The sequence below is a fragment of the Ostreococcus lucimarinus genome, chromosome 2 (assembly GCF_000092065.1).
Source record: "Ostreococcus lucimarinus CCE9901 chromosome 2, complete sequence".
In the NCBI taxonomy this organism is placed as follows: Eukaryota; Viridiplantae; Chlorophyta; class Mamiellophyceae; order Mamiellales; family Bathycoccaceae; genus Ostreococcus; species Ostreococcus sp. 'lucimarinus'.
Genome location: NC_009356.1, coordinates 448,596 through 460,925, shown reverse-complemented (window position 1 = coordinate 460,925; position 12,330 = coordinate 448,596). Strand labels below are relative to the sequence as shown.

General features: G+C 46.4%; 11 protein-coding genes across 11 annotated transcripts; 7 read left to right on the top strand and 4 right to left on the bottom strand.

Annotated features, from left to right (window-relative positions):
* Nucleotides 1-92: 92 nt before the first annotated feature.
* On the top strand, nucleotides 93-1,259 carry Pph1 (protein phosphatase 2C-like protein; the record flags this gene model as incomplete). The annotated part of the gene is made up of 1 exon (XM_001416360.1): nucleotides 93-1,259. One exon carries the CDS (start codon nucleotides 93-95, stop codon nucleotides 1,257-1,259), a length of 1,167 nt encoding a protein of 388 aa, XP_001416397.1.
* A 191-nt stretch (nucleotides 1,260-1,450) lies between these two features.
* Nucleotides 1,451-1,612, bottom strand: smo1 (Conserved small cysteine-containing protein of unknown function; the record flags this gene model as incomplete). The annotated part of the gene is made up of 2 exons (XM_001416115.1): nucleotides 1,451-1,555; nucleotides 1,610-1,612. 2 exons carry the CDS (start codon nucleotides 1,610-1,612, stop codon nucleotides 1,451-1,453), a joined length of 108 nt encoding a protein of 35 aa, XP_001416152.1.
* Nucleotides 1,613-2,170: 558 nt separating this feature from the next.
* On the top strand, nucleotides 2,171-3,974 carry MgdA (Monogalactosyldiacylglycerol (MGDG) synthase; the record flags this gene model as incomplete). Its single annotated transcript, XM_001416359.1, has 5 exons — nucleotides 2,171-2,355; nucleotides 2,438-2,507; nucleotides 2,611-2,791; nucleotides 2,853-3,016; nucleotides 3,069-3,974. The coding sequence occupies 5 exons, from the start codon at nucleotides 2,171-2,173 to the stop codon at nucleotides 3,972-3,974; spliced, it is 1,506 nt and encodes a 501-aa protein (XP_001416396.1).
* A 1,161-nt stretch (nucleotides 3,975-5,135) lies between these two features.
* Erd2 (ERD2-like protein) lies at nucleotides 5,136-5,948 on the bottom strand (the record flags this gene model as incomplete). Its single annotated transcript, XM_001416114.1, has 3 exons — nucleotides 5,136-5,732; nucleotides 5,791-5,822; nucleotides 5,930-5,948. 3 exons carry the CDS (start codon nucleotides 5,946-5,948, stop codon nucleotides 5,136-5,138), a joined length of 648 nt encoding a protein of 215 aa, XP_001416151.1.
* A 689-nt stretch (nucleotides 5,949-6,637) lies between these two features.
* Pmp1 (hypothetical membrane protein) lies at nucleotides 6,638-7,393 on the top strand (the record flags this gene model as incomplete). Its single annotated transcript, XM_001416358.1, has 2 exons — nucleotides 6,638-6,728; nucleotides 6,783-7,393. The coding sequence occupies 2 exons, from the start codon at nucleotides 6,638-6,640 to the stop codon at nucleotides 7,391-7,393; spliced, it is 702 nt and encodes a 233-aa protein (XP_001416395.1).
* Nucleotides 7,394-7,750: 357 nt separating this feature from the next.
* Nucleotides 7,751-8,250, top strand: Olu1 (hypothetical protein; the record flags this gene model as incomplete). The annotated part of the gene is made up of 4 exons (XM_001416357.1): nucleotides 7,751-7,884; nucleotides 7,939-8,043; nucleotides 8,096-8,147; nucleotides 8,200-8,250. 4 exons carry the CDS (start codon nucleotides 7,751-7,753, stop codon nucleotides 8,248-8,250), a joined length of 342 nt encoding a protein of 113 aa, XP_001416394.1.
* Nucleotides 8,251-8,530: 280 nt separating this feature from the next.
* On the bottom strand, nucleotides 8,531-9,392 carry PsaL (photosystem I subunit XI precursor; the record flags this gene model as incomplete). Its single annotated transcript, XM_001416113.1, has 3 exons — nucleotides 8,531-9,035; nucleotides 9,092-9,162; nucleotides 9,339-9,392. 3 exons carry the CDS (start codon nucleotides 9,390-9,392, stop codon nucleotides 8,531-8,533), a joined length of 630 nt encoding a protein of 209 aa, XP_001416150.1.
* OSTLU_30037 (predicted protein) lies at nucleotides 9,352-9,598 on the top strand (the record flags this gene model as incomplete). Its single annotated transcript, XM_001416356.1, has 1 exon — nucleotides 9,352-9,598. The coding sequence occupies one exon, from the start codon at nucleotides 9,352-9,354 to the stop codon at nucleotides 9,526-9,528; it is 177 nt and encodes a 58-aa protein (XP_001416393.1). The 3' UTR covers nucleotides 9,529-9,598.
* Nucleotides 9,599-10,038: 440 nt separating this feature from the next.
* Nucleotides 10,039-10,209, top strand: OSTLU_30036 (predicted protein; the record flags this gene model as incomplete). Its single annotated transcript, XM_001416355.1, has 1 exon — nucleotides 10,039-10,209. One exon carries the CDS (start codon nucleotides 10,039-10,041, stop codon nucleotides 10,207-10,209), a length of 171 nt encoding a protein of 56 aa, XP_001416392.1.
* A 167-nt stretch (nucleotides 10,210-10,376) lies between these two features.
* Nucleotides 10,377-10,904, top strand: Unk2 (uncharacterized protein; the record flags this gene model as incomplete). The annotated part of the gene is made up of 1 exon (XM_001416354.1): nucleotides 10,377-10,904. The coding sequence occupies one exon, from the start codon at nucleotides 10,377-10,379 to the stop codon at nucleotides 10,902-10,904; it is 528 nt and encodes a 175-aa protein (XP_001416391.1).
* Nucleotides 10,905-11,032: 128 nt separating this feature from the next.
* On the bottom strand, nucleotides 11,033-12,322 carry GpaT (Glycerol-3-phosphate acyltransferase, probable; the record flags this gene model as incomplete). The annotated part of the gene is made up of 1 exon (XM_001416112.1): nucleotides 11,033-12,322. The coding sequence occupies one exon, from the start codon at nucleotides 12,320-12,322 to the stop codon at nucleotides 11,033-11,035; it is 1,290 nt and encodes a 429-aa protein (XP_001416149.1).
* Nucleotides 12,323-12,330: the final 8 nt, after the last annotated feature.

Sequence of the window (12,330 nt, the reverse complement as noted above, 5' to 3'; positions counted from 1 at the left end):
ACCACGACGCGACGTTCTTGGTGTGAACGTATATTTCAGGAAGCCTGTAAAGCCGAAAAGGTGGTTTGCGCAAGACACATTCGAGCTCTAACATGAAGGTTGCACCCTTGCAGCAGGTGGCAACTGTGAGTTCTCCGAAACTCGTCAGTCGTCACTTTCGGCATAAGCGTCGAACAGTTCAAAGCGGGAGCCGCTTTCCCTTGAGCGATTTGAATGGGCTCTTGACTGGAGGTGAACTAGCCGGGCTTGTTGCTACATGTTTAGCTGCCGTAATTGTATCTAACGCGTCAAGAGCGACGACGTCGAGTGTAGATTCACTTGAACAAGTAAGAAAACCTGCTGCCAAGGTGCGACGACCAGTAGACCTTGACTGGGGAGCGTGTAGTGACATCGGGCCGCGCGATTACATGGAAGATGCTTATCAGGTCGTCAAAGGTCCAGATCACTTTTTCGCGGCCGTCTACGATGGACACGGAGGATGTGGTAGTTCAACATATTTACGTTCAAATTTCTATAAGTTCGTGAGTGCCATGCTCGGAAAGAACAGAAAGCTTTTGAGCGACGAGACTACAACCGACGATGAGATGAATACTATCTTTGAAAAGTCGATGTCTGAGGTATTTATGGCCGCAGATAGTGCATTGATAGACTACATAGCCACACTTGGTGATCCAGAGTGTTGGAGCGGAAGCACTGCGACGGTGTGTGTAGTGAATTCTTCGCTACTAATGTGTGCGAATGTAGGAGATAGTAGGGCTGTCTTGTGCCGTTCCGGGAAACCTGTCGATATAAGTGCTGATCATCGGCCAACAACATCAAGCTCTTGTGGAAGATGCGAGATCAAACGGATCAATCAAGCAGGTGGTTGGATATCGCAGAGTCGAGTTTGTGGTATACTTGCTGTCACTCGGGCATTTGGAGACTATGAATTTAAAGGAGGACGGTACGAGTTACTTGAGGAATTGAAAGATTCTAGCGACATTCTTGCAATGAAGGCTAGCATGGAAGGTCCGCCGGTGATATCGCTACCTCATTGTTTCACAATACCTCGTTCAACCGAGGACGAGTTCATAATCTTAGCGTCGGACGGGTTATGGGATACTATGAATAGTGCGCAAGCAGTCACTTTTGTGCGAAGTGAACTGAAGAAAGATCCGAGTAAAAGCATGCAAGATATCGCTGATGCTTTGATAGCGCGAGCTTTGCGTTGTAGAACGCAAGACAATGTCGTGTGTATAGTAGTGAAACTCAGTAGATAGGATCCTTGTCTAGTTCTTGTATAGGACATGAAAATCCGAAAGAAATTGGCGCGATCAAATAACTGTTCCCGCAATACTCACTACTCTTTCAATTCTACATAGTGCTCCGTGGACTTCAACCGCGTTCGCACTGACAACTCTGGCAAGCTGGGACGCGACCATATTCTAAACACAAGTGATGTATTTACTTCTCAACGGCCGACACGAGTCCAAAATAATGTACGCAGATAACGGAAAAAGTTGATTAGCATTGGTATCATAGCGGCATAAGGAATGCAAACGCCTCCAATGCATATCTAACCGCTCGGACGTAGTGAGAAAAATTGCCATTATGAAACCTGAAAGCGCACCATGGCTTGAACAGAGAAGTTGAAAATAAAGTGGACTGTACAGTTCGAAATTTTCCTCAATTCCGCCACGCCCTTAATTTGACAAACCTTTGTATCATGGGCGACCGCGAGCGCTTTTCAGGGCAGCGAGCGAGATTCCTCGGGTAACACTTGTCGACTGCTGAGTTTATTACTGGAGTGCAAGTTGTACCAGTACCGGCACAGAGAATCGATTATGAACGAAACGAGGTTTTCTACGGTGAGGTATTAGGGTCTGGAACCAACAAACCGGAAAATAACTCCTTCGGGTATTACTCTCACACATAGTATAATAATGTAAATATGTCTAATATCATATCCATGTGACAGGACCGACCGGAAGTCTCGTCGGACGGTTTGCTCAGCACTCAACTCACCGCTTTGGTCAAAGGTTGCGCGTAACAGCCCAGGTCTGTTACCCTCATTCATTGTATAATCTGCCGCACACCCCGTTGCCTGTGGCTGAACGCGCGACAGACTGTTGTGAGCTTTGATAGGGGCTGTTCTACTGCTGACTTTCCGACCCGCGTTGTCAGCGGAGGGATGCTGGGAGCTGACACAACGCAGTCCGCATCGCTGCTTGCGGCGACGGAGCGTGTGAATCTAGGATCGAAATCAATGACGATGCTCCGGGACGCGTCGTATGGTTTCGAATGTAGAAGAACGGTGCGCAGCCCCAAGAGATCAACTGGTGTGAAGTGTAGTGTTCAGGATTTATCCATTGATGTGTTCGGTTGGATGGATAGACCTGCCCCGAGGTACTTTTTACGGTATTCTATTTCGAAGCTTTTGATCATCTGTCAGCTGTAGGGAAATTAATGATATGAATATATCTGCTGTGCTGAAAGCCCAAAGTGGCCGTCCGCTCAACTCTGGTGAAGTGCGTTTCTAATCCAGTTTCTTTACCTGTCTACCTTTTTATCGCGTCGACTTTCAACACAATGGACTAACGTGCCTTTCGTCGCCCTGATCATCCTTCATAGTGCGTCATAAGTAACGCACAACAAATGAAAACTTGCTCCAACGTCGACGTCGGTGGGCGCTCCCCGTCTGACTTCATCGGCCACAGGAGTGGCCGGCGGGTTATGTGTCTGATGAGTGATACTGGTGGTGGACACAGGGCAAGTGCTCAGGCTCTCAAAGATTGCTTTGAGCTCATATACGGTAATCATGTTGCCTAAAGTTTGATGACAACCGTCTCACGGCCACAACTTTTCGAAAACAGGGGACGAATTTTCTGTACACATTGTCGATCTGTGGAGTAGTAATTCCCCTTGGCCGTTTTCTAAAATGCCAAATAGTTACTTTTTTCTCGTGAAAAATCCTTGGCTGTGGAGGTTAAACTTCCGCTGCTCAGAGCCCCGTCTCCTGCACGAAATCATGTTCAAGGTGATGAAATAAATGCTTTTCTCTTTCTATTGCGCTAACATTTGCATCCTAGGGATACACCGTGATTGTATCAAAGCACTTTGCGCGGGCATTTAAAGAAATCGACCCGCATCTGATCGTCAGCGTTCACCCTTTGATGCAACACGTACCGATGCGTGTCTTACAACAGATGCACAAGCAGTCTTTGATATCCAGAGTGCCTTTTGCCACTGTTGTAACTGACCTCACACGCTGTCACGCGACATGGTTCCATCGTTCAGTTGATAGGTGTTTCGTGGCCACTAATCTTGTGGCTGCTCAGGCTATGCGACTCGGGTTGAAGTCTGAACAAATCGCGTGCCATGGTCTTCCTATCCGACCCTCGTTCAGTGCACGTAGGCAACTTTCTAAACATGAACTTCGAACGAAATTGGCACTCGACACAGACGCCCCAACAGTTATGCTCGTCGGTGGTGGAGAAGGTATGGGTAAGCTTCAAGAAACTGCGGAAGCTTTAGCACAAACATTAAGGAGCACACACCAAGTCATCGTGGTGTGCGGTCGCAATTTGAGACTAAGTGATTTCTTGCAGTCAAAGGTGTGGCCACTGAAAATGGTGGTGAAGGGATTTGTTCATAATATGGCTGAGTATATGTCTGCTTGTGACTGCGTTATCTCAAAAGCGGGCCCGGGAACGATCGCTGAAGCTATGATCTGTGGGGTTCCTATTGTCTTGAACGGCTGCATTCCTTGCCAAGAGGAGGGCAATATTCCCTTTGTGACTGACAATAAAGTTGGAGCATACAGTGAGAACCCGCGTACGATCGCTCAAATAGTTGCCGAATGGCTAGCTCCTGAGAATAATGCCGAACTTCTCGCAATGTCCTCCAGAGCACGGGCTCTGGGACGCCCCGAAGCTACGTTTGATATCATCCGAGACCTCGCCGCCCTTGTGACTGAGACACAAGAATGCGACTGAAGCACAGTGTCGGTCGTTCAAGTTGAAATTGAACAACTTAACCCTAGAATGTTCGTAGTATTCTTGTTATGTATCCCTAAGATTTTTCTACCCACAATTTATGTATCTGAGATGTGTGCGTGTCTGTCCGTGTGTGTGTGTAACAAACAAGAACGAACGAGCGAAACTATTTTTCACTATTTTAATTATTACTTGTTTTTTTATTTTATTTGGTAGTTTTATAGTAAGCAAACTCAGACTATCCGTGCGAGGCATGTATCACGTTCGATATTTGTGCGGCATCCTCTCACAATCAATGGCTATTTTCGTAAAACTTGTTCAAGGGCAACGGAGTGAAAGATGTTCATTTTACTCAAACTCGGTTGATATTTTGAAATAATTTCAGTTGAGAGAAAAAATATTAGTAAAAGGAGCGCCCGACGTTCCATAGTCGTTCTTCACCCATTGCAAGCTCAAATGTCTTCGCGCGCGCGAGCGACTGCTTGCGCTAAGCGACCAATGATGTACTTCGCGCAAGCAAGCAGGAGTTCATGAATTAATTAAATTAATTTGTTAATTGTGCTACTGAATGTTCACCAAGTTTAGTTACACGTATGACAAATTTTTCAATGTGTGGTGAAGTCGTGCGGCGTATAGCTCGAAGAGTGCTATTTCTGTTGTTGGTAAAACTAGGCGAGTATTGAGTGTGCTCAGATCACTTAAATTAAATTTAATACAACCTTATTCATGCAATACAAGAATCGGCTATAGCGAAATTGCCGTGACCACCGTTAGTTGATTGTCGGCAAGGAATACCATGGGCCAGTATGGCCTTGGAATAGCCACTACGAATCATTCGCACGAGTCGCTTTCATCTCCATTTTGAGAAGTTCGCGTGAAACATTTGATTACATTTGATTAATTAAATAAATACGGCTCTTCAACGGTCTAGGAGAACCAATGCACAGAGAAAGTGGGCGATGCATCCATCCACTTCGGGTGGCTATGCTCAAAGTCGAGAGAGTGATCGGTGCGATCATCGGATTCGCACAGCGGATGAACGAATCAGGTCCTTTTCGCAGAGTTAGAAAATTACGTAAAATTATTTCCGACATCTTTCTTATATATTTTCAACAGTGTCATGATATCTCACGCTGTTTCGACAAACGATCACAACAAGCGTCAACTAGGTAGCGACAGGCGTTCATTTTTTCGCCAACTCACGACATAGTAGTAGAAAAAGTCGCAATAAATCGCAGTTTGCAAAGTTCCACTGCTCCAGACTATCCACTGTGAATATCCCGGCTCTGTAAAATACCGATACAGCCAGTTTAATATGTACAAGGCGCGATATGCGCCCAACAAGAAGACATAGTTGCTGGTCAGTGTATCAACATTAAATGTCCGCTGCAGCAAGATGAGCTGCGGTAAGATCGCGACCGATTCCAAGTAAATTGAAAAAGTCCACAACACTTCCACCATGGAGAATTCGTGGTTGACCAGCAGTGCAAGGAAAATGCACGGTACAACGAGAAATGCGACACGAAATGTGTCCTGTTCACGATCATACGTCTGTGATACTATCCTATGATGCCGCATGTACCATATTATACAGAAGCTGCTGGTAATAAAGAAGACTTTCATAACAGTGTTGTACACTGAGATGAAAGTGAAAAACAAATCCAAGTACCTACTCACGAAAACGACGGCGTATAGTTCCTGAGTCCTCAACGAAACTCCAGCACACGATTTCGTCGCCTCTATTTTCAACAGAAGAACCTAAGGAGATCGAGTGAGTCGTCCGTCAAGGTATACAACTCAATTGCGTTCAACTTACGACTATGCTACACAGGTGCGTCATGTCACCGGCTGTTTCAACGAACAAAGATGTTATTCTCGCTACATGATTGGAATGGAAAAAAGAAACGGCGAAAAACAGGAAGATGGTCTCAAGTGACGACGCCAACGCCACTCACCGAACCGAAAAATGTTCATCTCGTGACCTTGGAAGATATTTGTGACTGTGGCCGTAGCGTTGAACGAGCGGGCGCGCCCCTAAGACAAATACTGGCGAGCAGGCACGCGAACGATTCGCGCGTGAATTGAGCGAAGTGGGAATGAAGCGAGGTAGCTCTGCTCTCCACGCGCATGTGTGCAAAGAAAAGACCATTCACGGGTAACAAACGACCGGTTTCTTGTTCCACTTTCAGCCCCACTGTAGTTGCTCAAGATACTCAAGGTACTAGAGCTAGTACTAGCTAGCTAATGTACTTGTACAATGCAATATATAATCACTCTTCGGCCGTATCATGTACGTGATCATAACCTACCAGACAAGCACTAAATCCTAAACCCTAAAACACGGCATCCATCGCGACTTATGCCTAAATACATCCCCGCATCAATGTTCACGGCGGTTCGCGGACCACGTCGTTGCTTACTTGCCTGCTGAAAGCCGCATCGACGTCGAGCGATGCGTAAGATAAAAGCGTGCATGCGAACAAGGAATCGAATCCACTGTACTCATCCGTCTACCAATTGACTTCACCGCACGTAAGCGGCGGCGACTGTCACTTAGTTCGAATACACAATCGCCCATGGTCCGAACTACAGTAATCATCAATATCGTGCGGGCGTGATTCGTGTGTCGTTTTCCTTTCCAAGAAAAGTTTTCGAAGAAGAAAATGTTGGGAGGACCTTCGACATCAGAAGAGCTACGGTTTACACGACGGTTATGTCTGTGTAAGCTTCTTTCCTTGTTGCTGGAAGAAGAAAGTGAGTGTCATTCAAAACTTTTGCTGAACGTGTACTAACAACGAGACTGCAAAGTGCCCCTTCACTTGCACTTTGACTCAAAAGTTCTATTATTTGGAACAGCTGCAGCTTTTTTCTGGAGATTACACGACGAACGATGGGTAACCCACTGTCCTTTACTAGTCACAGCGTCTTCTGTTCTCGTTGCAAGCAAGGCTATCGGGCACGAAACTATCTGCTGCACAAAATTATACGAAATGTACGTCGCACTCACTGAAATGGTTTCAAAAGACCCAACTCCGCTACCCTTCTACCTTTCACCATGTCGCTTAAGTCTAGTTGAATTCTCCGACGAGATGGGTGAACTTGAACTGATACTTCTTGAAACAGTCAACTTTTGCACTCTAACCACAGAACTTTTGCCGAAGATCTACAGTTTAAGTAGCTATAAGTTTGGAGAAGATAGCATAGATTTCTACATAATTAGGTGTGCGCTACTTATCAGTTGCATGAGCTCCGACCCATTCAATGTAGATTTGGTTGGTTTCATAAAAAAGGTCATAGGCACTGCGAGAAACTTTGAGTTGTTAAAAAGCTGTCACGATCCCCAACGGACAGTTGTTCTGAATCCGACAGATTGTGATTGGAGGGAGCACGATGCAATATTACACACGACACGATTCTGATAACGACGCGGTGATTCATCTTTTCATTGCTTGGTATTCGACAGTGGTGGAGGACCCAATTCCAAATTTTGTGAGCTCGAGTGCCGTTCACAAAAAGTACAAGTTTGATCGTTTTCCTTTGCTAGAATATTTCAAAAATGATGAGTAAACCTTGTAACAACAAAATCTCCGTTAAACTCTCGCGGTTCTGCTTCACGATCTTGGTCGTGATATTGTTCGTCGAAGTCAAAATTATCAAACAAGCTGTCGGTTGTGATTCGAACGGCATTTTACGTAACTAAGTTGACCAAAGGCGCCACACAGGGACGAGCGTTTGTTCATACTATCCGAAGATATTACTATCAATTACTAGGCCACATGAAATCACCTTATCTTCAATCGGTGGTGAACAGATTGGAGAGCTACGTGTTAGTGTTTTTAGCTACGCTCGTTATCCTACACGGCGATGGTAAAGCCAGCTTACCGCATGTTTTAGTTATTTATCACGGAAGGTACGAGACATGAAAAGTACACCTAGTTTTTTTGAGTATCAACTGATTTCCCAGGAGTGGTGTATTTGCCTTGTGGGGACTGGTTGTCATCAGTTGCATTTTGCTGAGGACGAGACACGTATTCATTCTTCCAACGGTTGGGGCATCTTTAGTAATCGGGTGGGCGACTTTGCTCTTCTCTTTTGATGGCTTCATCTCATATACCGTGTAGACTTTTCTTCCTGCTATTCTCAGTTTATGCTTTATGGGCTCCTGTTGCTGAGGTGCGCTTGCACGGAAAACAGCAAAAGGCAAAAATTTACATGCACTACAAAGATCATACTTTTTTTCGGCTTTCTATCTTGCATAAGTATCTTTCGATTGTGAGTGTGTCTTGCCCCATGGGTGCGAGCGAGTGCTCTCAGCTTTCTTAATTTACTTTGTCGTTGTTGCTTCACTTTAGCGTGAACTCGCAGATGAACTCGCAGATAGTTGCTGCTCACATAGTTCGCAACTCTCAGTGTATTCTTGTTGGCGATTTTATCATACGTTCGTTCAAAGCGTGGCGGTTACATGTCATTTTATCACACGTCTAGTAGGATGATGACTATAAGTACGTGCGCATGTGCTTGTGGCATCTTTGAAAAACACTCTACGCGCAACAGGCTCACGAGTAGTACGGTAACACTTGAGTCAAAACATACGACCAGGCGACGCCAGACAAACCTCCGACAAGCCAGCCAGAAGTGAAAGAGGCCCAGCCGTCAGATGATTGTAAAGGATCTTTAGCGATGGCTCTACCACTTAAAGTTTTCAAGCCAACCACTTCCTCCCTTTGGAACGCAGTCGCTCCATAGATGCTCAAGCAAGCCGTCAAAATAAGCACAAGGCCAGCACCAGACAGGCAACCCGCCAACTCAGCCGCATCGGTCGAGCGAAGCGGGCCAAGCTTGATGAAAGGTCCGGTAAGGAAGAAGCCGTGAGCGAGGCCAACTTCAACTCCTCTCAGGAGAGGGGCTACGCCGGTGCGATAAGCAGGCAAATTGGAAAGAAAGTTCGCCACGTCCGGCGATGAAGTCACCGGCGTTTCAAGCATACCAATGAACGGATCACCATTGATCGGTTTAATGATTTGGACTTTATCGGAAGAGGCCAAAACGACGGAACGTCTTCTGTGAAAGAAAAGAAAGCACGCGTGATCGCGGTCAGTTTCGAACGTTTCGCTTACGCGGTGGTGATAACAGGCCAGACGTTCGATTGAAGAACATGGTACTCGACGAAAATAATCTTTTTTGCTACCTACCGCGAATTATTCGTCACGCTCACGGGCGCTCGCGAGCGTCTCTCATGTCGCAAAGACTGCGGCAACCAAGCGAAAGAATCGTCGTTAGTGTCGTGCGAGCTATGTAAAACGCTGTGTAACAAAGCGCAAGTACGACGAGTCACGAAATTTTCGATGAACACGTTACACTCACCTTTCCTTCGAGGATGGCGCGCGCGCCGAGCGACACGTTCACGGTTCGGATCATGTTGAGGTCGAAACTGACGATAGATACGGTTTTGCTCGAGATCGCGGCCGAGCGATCGCGCGAGATACGGAACTTTCCTCGTATTATGGCGCTCCTACATGGGGGTCGTATACACTTGTGTAATGTGTGCTGGTAGTGGACACTGGAGATGAACGGAGATGAACACAATCCTGTATTGTAGTGGTGCTAACGTCTATCTACACTACACGACCTAGCATACATATATAGACTATTGCGCGTATGAATATGCATCAGACAAACACGCACGGCATCCATCGCGACTTATAAACCCAGGTTAATCATTATCACTTTCCCGGGCCTTATACGTGCGCGCCGTCGAAGTGCTAATAACTCGCGACGACGCCACAACGCGCGCGTGGCGATCGAGACCCCATACATTAGAGCCTGGAAAGTAATACATACTGATAAATAGCGAAATAAATAACAAAATATAGCGCACCAGACGAAAGTGCAGCCACGCAGTCGTCGCCATTTCATTTTTCACGAAAAAGAAAAAAAAGAAAAAAAAAGAAAGAGATGTCACTCAATACGGGGATCGAACCCGCGACCCTCAGCTTAGGAAGCTGACACTCTATCCACTGAGTTAATTGAGCGCTTGTTCGCCGAAAAACCCCCTGCTATAGATATGAATCGCGCGCACGGTGCGCTATTTATTGTACGATCCGCGCCATTGTGGCGAAAAGACACTGTGGCCGAGTGGTCTAAGGCGCCAGGTTCAGGTCCTGGTTCGAAAGAGCGTGGGTTCAAATCCCACCGGTGTCAACTTTTTTTGACTTTTTACTTTTTCAGTACTTAGTACAAGATTTGTACACATACAAACGCAATGCGTCAAGGAACTATGGAAACCCGGCGCGACAGCACGAGAAAAAACAAAGGCCCGTTCCGTTCGGAACGGGCTCTCTACAGACGCTGTAGCCCGCGCGGGTCCGCTGTTCTACTCTTCCTTACTACACACTCCTAGCGATGCTACACGCGGTTTACGTTTCTCAAGTGGATGATGTATTATCTCGAACGAGCGCGCAAGCGAACTTGTTCGATCCGTGCTCGTGGAGAGCGACAGCGTCTGATGTGCCCAAACTAGAACACTCCCTTGACCTGACGCGACGTCTTTTGTCGGCGGCGAAAGTATGTATAGGTAGGAAAGAAACGGCGCTCCAACTTCAGGTAGAAAGGTGTGCACATCAGAGCAAGGGGTCTCAACGAGCATGGGCAACCCTCGAGAGCATCCGCTCACATCTATCAACACAGGGATCCCAAAGCTTGAAGGTGCCTGTAACATGTCATGAAAGTCCGCTAGACTATCTTAAAAGCGTCGCTCGGTCTTATGAAGAAGAGCTGAGGGCTTGCGAATCGACATTGGGTAATTTGTTTCTCGTGACTCCGGCGGGTGAAGTGGATTTGGCGAAACAGGACTTCACTTTATATTCGCTGCTGAGCGCTTTTGAACAAGCACTTTCAGCTACACATGTAAAATTACGCGAAGCTACGTGAAAGATCGATGAATTTTATAATAAATGACATCACATAATGTGCACCTCAATTGTTGAGTGCGTGGCGAGGACTACAGAAGTACTTCTCAGTTGCATATCATGTACTGTGTCGTCAAAACTGCAGTTTGCTCAGAATTTTGGGACAGAGGGTGGCCTCACCGGTCTCAAGCTATCCGCAGGAAGAGGGAGAGTCTCCCCCCCGGGAACATTGCAGGCATCTATTTCCAAGTATTCTGATAGAACTTGACGCCAAATGTAAGTGGAAAGTTGCTTCGCCTCGTCCATGTCCTCGCCAGCAGCTATTTCTTTTCGCCACTCTCCTGCATCTGAAACGTCGATTTCCTCGCCCAAAGATAAGCCAACTCCGGTATAGTTGACAACACGTTTTTCACCAAGCTCCTTTTCTGTAGTGGCAGGGGGAGGCATTATATCGTATGTAGCCATAGCCAAAGGATAAAAATGTGTAAGCGCAGACGTTTTCTTTGTCCCAAGTTTACGCATCATCTCAACTGCTTGGGGATCAAATTCATCTGGAATTAAGGTACCATCTGGCTTGCGCCGATCCCGACCACCTGCAGGTGCGATCCATATCAAGGCACCACCTTTGTTTAACAACAATTGCATTTCTTTCAGTGTGGTGAGATTTTGTTTCATTTGTGCTGATTTTTTTGCCGCATCTTCGTCCATGTGCTTTTTTGAAACAACGCACAACAAATTTTTCCCCATGCTGAAAGGTTTGGCGAGCAGATCACTCACAACGCGTCCGCCTGCGACATAAATGACTTGCTCGCCAAGGCCCGGGTGGGACACTTCGGTAAGGAGCGGGATAAAAGCAGCGTCCCCCTCGCTCTGATGATTTCCCAAAAATACGACATTTTCACCGGCTTCTAGCTGTTGTTGCACCTTTGACCACCTTGATGAATACCGAAGGATTGATCGGTCGAAGTCGATCAACGAGCCGATGTATGCGTTGGCCATCTGATAGTAGTCAAAAGGCTCGCGAATTGCTCGGTGAAAAGAAGGGAACGTATACGACTCTCCAAGAAGTTGCTCTGCGTAAGCCTTAATCATGTCTTTGAATATACTCGTGACGGCAGTGGCAGCTCGATCGTCATCACCTAAAGCCACTAATAGCTGACTTTTATAACTAGATAAGAGACCATCGAAGGTACCGCGAATCTTTGAAGGAAAAGCCCGTGATAGAAGCCTCAAACCCGCTTCTCCTGGAGCCAAATCTACAACAGCTTTTGCAACATTTACTTTCAAAGTCTTCAAACTGAAGGAAGGATTTGGATTCGCTGCTACGATACCCCTCTGTCTCGCACGACGGACTCCAGTGCACTGTATAGAACGCTTGCTCGCACCGAGGCTGATCTGCATTCGTCTATGCTCAGTCAATGAATACTTCGTAGCCAACATCGCTTTGA